The 12,302-nt window shown below is 34.3% G+C and overlaps 1 protein-coding gene across 4 annotated transcripts in view; it reads right to left on the bottom strand.

The window, feature by feature from the left end:
• Positions 1-12,302, bottom strand: part of RAPGEF6 (Rap guanine nucleotide exchange factor 6) — a 238,818-nt gene that overhangs the window by 101,289 nt on the left and 125,227 nt on the right. For all 4 annotated transcript variants that reach the window (XM_044664679.1, XM_044664676.1, XM_044664678.1 and 1 more), the window contains exons 8-9: positions 3,345-3,525; positions 1,486-1,622 (exon numbers count right to left, since the gene is read on the bottom strand). In XM_044664679.1, the coding sequence (XP_044520614.1) occupies positions 1,486-1,622; positions 3,345-3,525 (318 nt within the window). The remainder of the gene's footprint in view (positions 1-1,485; positions 1,623-3,344; positions 3,526-12,302) is intronic.

Here is a 12,302-nt window from a genome sequence, read left to right as displayed (position 1 = left end):
ATTTCCTAGATGGAAGTTTCTAGATAACTATGTCACAGGCTGGCCCATGTCCTCTTTATGTTTTGTTCTAAAAACATCAATATAACAAAAAGCCAATTATCTGATTAGTTCTGTTACTGTTAGTTCTGTTTCTCAGTACAAAAGAATTCCACCTCAAAATTATTATTCTCTGTTCAATTTTCTACCTCTTTACCTGGACCCTTTCTATCTCTTTACCTGGTTCTGAAGGAGGGAAAAGGTACATCTTGCTAGATTTGGACTATCATTCCAGTCAGGAACTTTCTGGATATTTAATATCGAAGAGTTGATTGTGTTCTAACCAATTATCTGTTCTTCCCAAGTTTGTGTGACCCATCATATGCTTCCAGTCAAGGACTTCAACAAATATTCATTAAGCACCTCTTGTGTTCCAGGCACCAGATTTCAAGTCAAAAAAGAAAATAGTCCCTATCTTTAAGGAGTTTATATTTTAGTGGGGGAAAAGATAATGTGTACATAACAAAATAAATATAAATTATTTACAAAGTAATTTTGGTTGGATGAGAGGGATACACAATATGCTCGAAAGTAGGTGAAAGGTCAGTCTTCGTGGAAGAAGCAGCATTTAAATTGAATCTTCAAAGGAATTTGAGATTCTAAGAGGGAAGAAGAAAGGATAGCCTGTGCAAAGTGCTACAAAGGGAATATAAAAGTATTGGGTATCGAACAGCAAGTAGTACACTTTGTCTGGAATTCATAAAAAAAATTTTTTTTGTTTAAAGGATAAGGCTGAGGACAATTCTTAGTCTTTCTGTCTCTTCCCTTTCTAAGCCATCATTTTATGTCACAGCCCAAGTAATCTTAAAATATAATTTACAATGTTAGAAAGGCCTCCAATCTATTCCATAGAAACTTTAAAAATTTGTCCATGGCCAAAGAGATTCTAGTATTCAAACCCAGGGACTCTGATCCCAAATCTAGATCTTTTTCTGCAACATGATACTTCATTAAGTTCTCTTATTCAAGTTAAGACTGAAGCAGTGGGGGCAGCTGGGTAGTTCGGTGGATTGAGAGCCAGACCTAGAGATTCTAGAGGTCCTGGTTTCAAATCTAGTCTCAGACACTTCCTAGCTATGTGACCATGGACAAGTCACTTGACCCCCATTGCCTAGCCCTTACCACTCTTCTGCCTTGGAGCCCATACACAGTATTGACTCCAAGACGGAAGGTAAGGGTTTAAAAAAAAAAAAAAAAGACTGAAGCAGTAAACTCTGTGCCCCAAACACAGAAGTAAAACCTAAATCAACAGAAAGGAAGAAAAAACTCTTCTCTGTAACAAATGAAATGCTCAAAACCCAACTAATATTTTCAAAATGTAAAAAAAATGCTAAAACTAGCAGACAAAAGACTACACATTTCAACTTGGCAAAAATTTCAAAACCTAATTTCTAGATATGTTAAGTCATTTCATTAACATATAAGAAATATTTATTCACCACAACTTACTTCTTGTCCATCTGCAAGAATGATAGCTCCAGCCTGGTCTACCACTTCAAAGATCATAACTGAGCAAAGTTCTCTTCTTACAGACATAGTCATATTTGCAAAGGCAGGGAGCTGATGCATAATTTCCAATAATTGCTCTAGAAGGAAAATGAAATACTGATATGACAACAGTAATGTCTTACATTTTTAAGATAGTAGCCCAAGTTTAATACTAGCTTAAAATTCTTAGTCAGCTCCTGATTTTTTGTGCTAAAAGAAGAACATAGTAGAGTATTTTTTAAATGACACAATCAAAAAATCCTTTCTCTTTGGCACTACAATATTGTTTAATACTTACATGTGGACACAGGTATAAAAGATGATCTGGGAATTCACAACCCTTCAAAAACAAATGAAATCATCTGAACTCTGGAGCTGTCCAAATTCCCAAACTTGGGACCCAGTTGAGCTCTTCTTTCATCTATTAAAGACAGTATCTGCCTCTCAAATCTGATACAAAGCACCCCACCTCCCAAAGCAGAGCTGGCCTCTCTCCAAGATTATTGGTTCATACCTTCTCTGGGGTGATCTGCTTTAAAAAGCCATCTATGCTAGCTCTTATTGCCTTGTCAAGTTTGAGGACCTGTTTTTAGCATAAAAAAAAATTGATGGATTTACATGATATCAAGTTGTACTATTAGTAACTGTTGACTAAGACAATACATGATGTCAAAAAATTGCTATGAATTTGGTAATGCTTTTAAATGTGTATTTTAGTCATCACAACAGCAGCTTTATATATTTGGAAATAGCAATAAATATATGTGGGAGACAGATTATTCTGTCTAGAGAAAATATATTTATTTCTTATACAGATTCACTTAATGAAAGAATTTTTCTAACAATTTCACTACCCACAAAAGGAGGTCAAAGGTTGGGAACCACTGGGCTAGAATAAAAGACCACTTTTATATGAAAATGTACCAAATTAAACAGTTAGAAACAACACAAATAAGAAATTTAAAGCTTTATCTGGTCCAGACAATCTGCACTATGACAATCGACTTAGAAATAATTCATTGAGAATTGACTATATTTCAAAGACTATGTTATGGCTAAATAACCAAAATGTATTCCTTCTTCATTCAGAAAAAAAGAATACAAAAAATCAAGTGCTAGATCTAGTCAGAAAGATCTAAATTAAAAAAAAAAAAAAAGAAAAAAGAACTAAGTGAACTACTACCTCCAACATGTACTATCTATGTGATCATGGACTAGTCCCTGGACTATAGTACCTGGACAATGGATGTTATCATAAAAATAAAATTATAATAACACCCACAGTCCAGGTACTATACTAAATATAGAGTGGTTGTGACTAAGGTAAAAAAAAAGTATATAAATGCTTTGCAAATCTTAAAGTGCTATAAAATGTTATCTATTAAGTATTCATTAAAGAGTTTCTTTTCTTGGATAAAATGGACTAAGTCTAGCTAAGTTTAAAAAGCTTTGACTACAATTTGAATGCATAAATACAGAAATCTTTCCGGGAGGCACTGATGCATATATCAAAATCAGTATCATCTGCAGTCCATCTTCTAATACAGAGTCCTGCAATATGTGGCTCTAAGACAAACTATGGCAATCTTTAACTGATTCAAATTAATATGATGATATTAAGTAATATATTTGGAAAGTTAAATGAAGGAACTTTCCCTAACATAACTATGATATAGCACATTATAAGAAAGTTGGGGAAACAAAATACTATACTACTGGAGTTTTAAAGATTTATTGATCATATAAAGATATAAAGGAAGAAGAAAGTTCTAAGCAATCTTAAGCTTTAAGATGATTAATTGACATATTATGCATCCTACCAATGTCATCATCAGTTTTATCTGCAGGCTCCTTTTCCAGACATTCTCGGACAAGATCTCTCCCCAGTAATGGATCAGCTGTTCGATCAATATCTTCATCTTCCTCTTCTTCATCCTCAGAATCAACAGGTGCTTCAGGGAGACCTGTTAAATCCACATCTCCTATCTCACTTTCTGTAGCCTACAAAAAGAAATCACATCAAATTAACCATTCCATTTCACAAGTCTTTTACAAAATTGGATAAATCAATATAAAACAGAATGACGGGGGTTTTCTAGTTAGAGACCTCCTCTCTAGGCAAGAAATCTAAAATAAAAAAAAAAAAACAACATGGTATTTAACGAAAGGGGTGTTTAATACAAGTGGAAGAAAACGGTTTATGAAGAGTTATAGTTTTCCATAAAACCTTTCCTTAACAAATCAATTAAGCATCCCTTATTAAACAACACTCCTTAAATTGTTAGGAGTGGTATATAAAGGATAAATGAAATCTTGAAATATTCTGTGTTCAAATTAAACATGAGCTAAAAGTTTAGTTGTTTAATAATCTAAGGCATGACCCTTTAAAGAATTACACTGATTTTTTTAAACATTTATTAATATTCATTTTTAACATGGTTACATGTACACTGATTTTTTTTTTTACATTCAGATAATGTTATTTAAATGGGAGGGAAAAGCATGAGAAAGAAATAAAATTGTTTAAAGATTTAATTTTGAACTTTTTTATTTACATCTTAAAATTTATCAGTTTTGGTAGCTTAAAAGACAATACAGCAAAAATGCTTAAATCAAGATTGAACAAATGGATAATAATGGAAAAACTTGTATGAATAATATAATACTCTTTGGTTTATTATAAGGACAACTATCCCAGTGTCATATCAAAACTTCAAGAATTTTTAACTTCATCCACTCATACTCAATAATGCCTTACCAATTACACTATCTTCTCCTATCTTTGTATAAGCAATCCCCTGTGCCTTGAAAGAAGTCTCTTCTCATGTTGTCCCATCTATAGTTCTAAGTTTCCTTCAAAGTTCAGGTCACATTCCCTTCTACATAGTCTTTCCTGATTTCTACTCTGACAAGCAGTTAGCTTATACTTGTTTTGTATGTATTTTGCATATTACTTTTATATGTCTATGTCTCCCCTGCAAAAGAATCTTCTTATGGGTAAGAACTGTTGCATTTTGCCTTTATCTCCCCACCACTTAGAAGAATGTATGGCACATAGCAGGTATTAAATAAATATCTGTGGATTTAATTATTGATTTAAGAGTAAGCTAGATGAATGCTTCTTATAGATCTTAAGTATCGTCCAGAGTTCAGCAAAAGGTTTTAGATGAATATAAATTTTCTTTCATTATTAACACTGCTTCTTCCATTGTGAATTCTATGATTTCCTTCAGTACTTCTGATAGCTTATATATGAACCAAAAATTTATTGACATACTTTTATATTTTTCAAAGAAAAGGGTAATTTTATTGAAATATGAATGTGCATACACACATACACTCCCACTAAGCAAAGTTTTATTCATCTTATTAGAAACATGGCATTGTTGGCTTTTCTACAAAACTCCAATAAAAACGATAATATCACATTTATCTAGCATCATATCAGGAATAAGAAATATTTTTTTCTCTCTGCTTTTCCATAATACTATTTCTCTTCGCTTTCTTCCTTTCTATCTAACTGCATATTTCTCATTCTCCCCTCTATACTTGGTCGTTGCCCCATTTTTGAAGAGGACAAAAATGACATCATTATGTTCAGATCAACATACATTGTGTACAGCTATGGCGTATCAAATCAATACAAGCTCAGAAGTCTCTATCACAGCCTGAGTATAAATAGGCCAATGAACATTTAGAATGAAAATGGCTAAATTTGTACATCTTATATTTCTTTTGAGATACTGAAATTCTGCTTTGCTCACAGAGCACAGTGCCTTTTCAGATGCAGGCACTAAGCATCCTTCCCGGTCTCTCTATGATTTCATCTGCTTCAATAGGCCCAATTATCATCTCTTAAGTATATGATTACCAAATCTTTATCTAGCCCTACACTAAAAAGGGAGAATGTAGGAGTCCAGGCTTATTAATTTTGATATTATTTTAGGAGCACTCAAAAAGCTGACTCTTAAGATTGGTTTCTATAACCTTGAGTTAAATTCATAATTTGCAAGATTTTGGTACTAGGAATATTTACTAAGTACCTTTGCCAATATAGACACTGACATTTGAGCTTGTTTTTGTGCCATTGTGATAAGAATAACATCAGTATCGGAACTAATTTTTGTAATCTGATTAAGCAGTAACTGCCAATTTTAAACAACTAATAAGTCACTCTATCTACTGTGGAAAAATTTGAATCCATCCAATAATGTGCTCACTTTGATGCAATGCATCAATAAGAGCATGTCATCTTTAAAATTGAGTCTACAAAAGTTTGAACATGATCAATTCTAAAGAATTTGTTTTTTATATAAAGCTTTTTCAGGAGTCTGCAATTTTTTCTCATTCTCAGGTGAAATCTCTCTAATTGAGGAGAGTGCACAATTTTTTCTTAAAGTATCAAATGAATCTGGTAGCTCTCCTGTGTTAAATTTTTTTTTTTAAGGCAATGGGGGTTAAGTGACTTGCCCAGGGTCACACAGCTGGGAAGTGTCTGAGGCCGGATTTGAACCTAGGACCCCCATCTCTAGGCCTGGCTCTCAATCCACTGAGCTACCCAGCTGCCCCGCTGTGTTAAATTTTTAAAAAATGTCTAAGCCAATTAATCTCATCTAAAAGTTCCTGAAAATCATTCAAGTTTTTCAAACAATTTATACTAATTTCTATTTGCTGTGGCCTAATGCCCTGTTGATAAACAATTGTTCCTAAATGTTTAAAAATTGGATCAATCTGAATTTTCTCTGAACTATTTACCAATTTAGGTTTTTCATGCAGACAGCTGTACTGAGTTTTAAATTTTCTGTTGACTAATTCCAGCACTTGTGGCACAAGCTTTTGACACAAGGTAAAAACTGCCATCCTCAAAGGCAGGATTAATTATCAATCTGCTGGAGTAACTTTTCTTTTAAGATCCAAATAGGTTTAGAAGCAAGCCAGGTGATTGGATCACTGAATCTAGCTTTAGATGTAATTAAAAGCAAAAAAAAGTCCTTTTGTTTATAGCTTATAGTTAATATTAACCTCATTGAAGATAAAATATCTCTTGTCCAAAGAGTCCATGATATATGAAAAATAACAGAAATTTTCTTACTTTTTACATAAGATAACAATCAGTTTTTTCTTAGTAATTTTCTGTGTCCAATATGAATTTGAGCTGTTTGATTTTAAAGTTGACTTCACACTAACTCCTGCATATAGCAAAGATCTATTTGGAAATATAATCAGGTGTTTTTTTGTCATTTCAAATTGGAAAAATCTGAAAGGCTTTGGTCCTGACTAGTATCTCTCCCTTACTATTTTTACCAATGACCTCAGGGCAAGTTTTTAGTCCCAGAGAAGTGAGGCTTCTACTCTTAAACAATAGATGGGTCAAATTCTTTGAATCTGATCTGGATAGAGTGAATATACTACAGTCTCCCAGATCCCCAGTTCATATGCAATCAGTTCCAATGATAACAGGAAGCCTTTTGCCTTTTGTGTCAGAGTAAAATTTCTGCCTGGTTTAAATTTTTGCGGAGTCAAAGACTTTTCTCTGGTGCCCCGGATTTATAAGGGGCTCAAGGCTGGCCCTCTCCAAACAGTTTAAATGCTGTTTGGTTGTGGCTGTCCTAGCCTGTGTTCTCGGGAGACATGGTGAGGCCCAATGCTGTACTTTGGGACACTCTTTGAAAAATTTAGGAGACCACCTCAGATTTAATTTGGGACAGGATCGTTTAAAATGTTCAACTTTGTACTTTGTGCCAGACAAAACAGAAAGACATGTTTTGTCTTTTTAAATCGATCTGCCATCAGATTCTTGTGGTCTAAAGTTTTTGTGTCTTGGCATGCTTTTATAGCCTTTTGGTGAGGAATTGTCTCCTCAAAGAAATCTGTAGCATTACATTTTTTTAGCTACAATTTGCCATGCTCTTTTAGCAGCTAGCCCAATTTGATTAAAGGTTTGTTCTGAATATAACAATTGCCTATTAACTGTGCCAGTTAATTCATAATAGGTAATATTTACATGTTCTAGCTTGTTCCTCACATAATTCCTGAAAAAAATAACTTCCTTATCATGAAATCTTTGGCATTAAGCACAGATTCAGCTAGTTCATACCAAAAATCTGGCAGTAGAGATTGCTGGCTAATCATGTCTATCAGCAGGCCATGGTGTCACTAGCTGCATTACCATACTAAATTACACTATTCATGAGAGCTTTAACAGTTTGGAATTCAACATCTTTTTGCTTTTCTAGGTTTACTTCTGCATTCCCCAGATTATCCCTAATTCCTGTTGGAAAAGCTGATTTATCTGCTTTCTCCTCTAGGGTTTGGCTGATTGTAACCCTGCAAATTAGTACTGAGTAGAGGTGGAGGAGGAAGTGTGGGCTGAGCACTAGTAAGCTCATCAGAGTCAAGAGAAGCTGTATATGGTGGGGGAGGAATAAGTAAAGTGTTAGTAAGCCCATTGGCTCTACCAGAAATGAGTAAGATGGAAGAGGAATAGAATCAGTCAAAGCAGGAAAAAAAAGAAAGTGGAGTGGTTAACTTGGGTTGGTGATGGCAAACCTATGACACTCATGTCAGCACTGACACACAAAGCCATTTTTGATGACACAAGAAGTATGAGGCCACATGTCAAGGATTGAAACATTTGCTGTGGTGTAGTGTAGACACTCTGTGCACTACAGATGACAATTCTACCTATATTAATTAACCTATTTTGGTTTATCAAATACAATTATATATTACAATCATACATTTTTCTTATTTAAACTATAAATTTCATGAAATTATGGTTTTTTTTCCTCAAAGTGACACACCACCCGAGTTATGCACGGTTTTTTTGGCGAATTTTGACACAGCAAGCTCAAAAGGCTGCCTATCACTGGTTTAGGTGGAGGATCAGTAGCCAAAGTGTAGAAGCAGTAAGTGAAATCAGAGAATCAGCCTTTGAAGGCTGTAGCTCAGGAGATGGCTCTAGGGCAGTGATGGGCAAACTACAGCCCCCCCAATAGTTCTATAAAAGCCTGGACATTATTCCTAATCTGACGAATACAATGAGCAAGATACAATACAATGAAACTTTGAAAGAGTTGCCTTAGAAACAGACTGACAGATAAGCATTTCCTTTCCTTTGGCCCCCTCTTTAAAAAGTTTGTCCATCACTGAGTGTCTAGGGTAAGGTCAAACTGAGAGTCAGCTTGATCTTGTGAAGAAAAAGAAGTAATCAGTGGGATAGGTGGAACAAGATAAGAAGTATTCAGGTTAGAAGAAGTCTAAGAGCAAGGCAAGTTGGATCAAAGAATTCTGAATAGTTTCTGCCTCTAATGCAGTCTTAACTACATTCCAAGTTAGCCAAACTGATGGCATGATTTTAAGTCCCTTTTCTTGTCCTTGTCTTAAAGTCTTTCCAATAAGGTCCCATTGTCATATATTGAGAACCCATACTTCTGGAAACCCAGGATAACTTTGTAAAATTACCTTAATCAATGCCTGAAGTTTAGCTTCTGGTATTCTATATCCTTGTCTGTATACCAAAGATTCTAGCAAGCAAGCCCGCTACCTCAGCTGATTGAGCATGAGACTCTTAATCTCAGGGTCGTGAGTTCGAGCCTCATGTTGGACACCAACTACAGCCAACAAGCAGCTGCACAAAAGTTCCTAGTGGGTAAAACACTCAGAAAGGGGAACCAGGGACTTAGAGAAAAATGGGTTACGAGTTAAAGTCTAAGGGAAGGAGAGCATAAGGGGAGAATAAAGACACAAAGACAAAGAAAGTTTCAACATAAGTTAGCCAGATGGCGAGTAAGCTCTGGTGGATAAGAGCTTTGATGGTCCAGAGCTCTGGTGGTCAAGAGCTTAACACTTAGGCAGCATACGGGTATTTTTATTGGGGTTACAACAGTATAGGGGGAAGGTAAAATGATAATTAGACAAGTGGTCTGAGACATTTAACATTATGAGATAATCATCAGGAGATACAAACTGCTGGAACCTAAAACAACAGATGTAGCTAATGCCTAGATCAGAAATCCATATACCCTAAGGTATCTAAGTTTGCTTGATACATATGTTAATTGATTATTATTGGTAAAATAAGGAGACTGTGATAACTGATTAGTTTTCCAGAGTGTAATCTCTGGAACTGGATAGGAATTTGTCAGGGTTTAGGTTCAATTTAACTCAAGGTTACAGAAACCAATCTTAAGAGTCAGCTTTTTGAGTGCTCCTAAAATAATATCAAAATTAATAAGCCTGGACTCCTACAGAGAATATATTCATTGAAATGCCTCATCAGTGTTAAAGAAATTCATTTCAGACCCAAAAGAAAGTACTAAACTGAATATAACTTAAACCTTTGGGGGGGAAAGAGGGGAATGAGGAGGATGGCAAGGTTGCCATTACAAGCATCTTATCTATGATTTCTAGTAAGAAAAAAAAACAATTCCTTTGTAAGAAAATCCATTTAAATTTTAAATAGCACTAAATGTTAGTCAGTGATGCCCTGGAGACTACAATTATAAAGGGATATTTGCATCTTCAAAAAATGGCTCAGATAGGGCTGAGAGTGAGGAAAGATTGACCTCCAAACAAATAGGATAACATTAGAAATATAATAATGTTTTTCAAAAAAGACAACCCAAATACCAAATAGTCACAGAAAATTAAAAGAATCTTTGGAATTTAATTCTTATTACCTATTATTATAACATTAAGAATTAGAGGAACTAAACAGAAATCACATGGAGCAAGATAGCAGAGTAAATTACAGTTATCTATATCTATAAAAAGACAGCATAGTAAACTTAGGGCCTACTAAAAAATTAGCCATTTATCTCAATATTTTATAGTATGGAACCTCAAGAATTAAAAAAAACAAAATAAAAAATATTTTTCACATATTAATTGGAAATAAGTAATGTTTGGTAAATTGTCGAAATATAAAAAGTAAGCGTCTATGCTGTATTAAGTCTATGAACCACAGATCTTGTTCCCCAAAACAGCAATACTGTTAACAATTACCAATGGTTCTACATTTCCCTATATATGATAATACGATTAGGTTTTTAATATCTAATCCAATCATATTCTAGCACTCTTGGTGAAAGTTACTAGCTCTGAACAAACTCTGTGGTATAAATTTTACAGAATACTACTAAAAGGAACAACAAATTTGAGAAAGTTGGAGAACTACATGAAAGGTCATATAAAGTAATTCAGGATGAAAGATACGAAACAAGGTAACAATATAAACAACAAATATATGATCAAAAAGAAATAGAACTGAAACCAAATAGGACTCCAAATGGTTTAATTACTAAGGAGTCAATATTTTAAAGCATTTAGACTTCAAGGCATTAATAAAGAAAAGAAAAAAAACATCACTACTTCCCATTAAGAATAGAGGGACAACATTCAATTGCATGAAGCAAAACTTGTAGAAAACAAAATAAGACTATGATAATGAAAATGGGTTTTGAGTGATAAAAATGTTTGACCCAGTGGAATTGCTTGCCAATTCTGAGAGAGGGGAGTAAAGAGGGAAGATGACAAGAATCATGTAACCATGGAAAAATTTTTTTAAATTAAAAAATTAAATTAAAATTTTTTAAAGACTGCATGTCCTGAGGTAATAAGCAAAAAAAATTTTCTGTGTATACAAATCATATCCTTTCTTCAACAAAGAGTGATATAGTTAAGCTTGAAAGCTTATAGAAACACAACTTTAAATAACTTTTAGAAAAAAGAAGAAAATATGGATCACAAAGTTTATTGTTTTCTGGAGATGCAAGAAAAATTCTAAGAAAAAAATGAATATGTCATAAAGTGCAAGATACAGACACATCCTGAAAAACAAAGATAGCCCTGTTGTTTTACTCAGGGCTGGGAAAAAAAGCAAATAATTTTCAGAAAATAAACAGGGAAGAGTTACTGCATCCTGAAGTTCTATTACTAACTAGATCTGTAACTGTAGGCAAGTTACTCAGATTTCAGTTTTCTCTTCTGCAAAATGACAAAGTTAGACTTAAGTGATCTTTAAGATTCCTTTCATAACTATGAATTCTAGTACACAGTTGGTACTAAGTATTTAATTGAGTGGGGCAAAGTGGAGAATCCAATGGAAGAGGAAAAGGGAGCCCTGACTTATAACCACATATTAAATTATAGAAAGAGGATGGGTTACACATTGAGCATGTTTGTCATTTGTGTACTCAGTTATTCAGTGCCCATTCTTCTCTATTTCTGCAGTGTGGCTCTAAATTAAAAAGTAGCTTCTTTGTCTCACTTAGCAAAAAAAAATTTGGTGTTAAGAAATTCCTACTACTGCCAAACAAAATAAAGATCCAGTAAAAATCAAAGAGCCAAAGATAAGTCTTGTGTTTCATGACTGGTCAGTTCAATAACTAGAAGAAAAGGATAATTTTAATTAGCTATCAGGGAGAGAGGTGCCTAGGTGGCTCGGTATTAATTGTAAGATGAAAGGTAAGTGTCATTTTTTTAAAAATTAGTTATTGGCTATCTTTTTTAATACCCTTTTTTACATAACTGCTGAGAAGAATAAGGAAGCATGGGAGACAGAAGAGACAAGATAAGGGAGGGAAGAAAGTAGGAAGGGAGTGAGGGAGGGAGAGAGGAAGGAAGGAAGGAAGGGAGGGAGAGAGGAAGGAAGGAAGGAAGGAAGGGAGGGAGAGAGGAAGGAAGGGAGGGAGAGAGGAAGGAAGGAAGGAAGGAAGGAAGGAAGGAAGGAAGGAAAGAAGACTAAAGAGCATGCTATTTGCAAAACACTGTGCTAA

The sequence above is a fragment of the Gracilinanus agilis genome, chromosome 2 (genome assembly GCF_016433145.1).
Source record: "Gracilinanus agilis isolate LMUSP501 chromosome 2, AgileGrace, whole genome shotgun sequence".
NCBI lineage: Eukaryota > Metazoa > Chordata > Mammalia > Didelphimorphia > Didelphidae > Gracilinanus > Gracilinanus agilis.
This window is presented reverse-complemented; position numbering and strand designations above follow the sequence as displayed.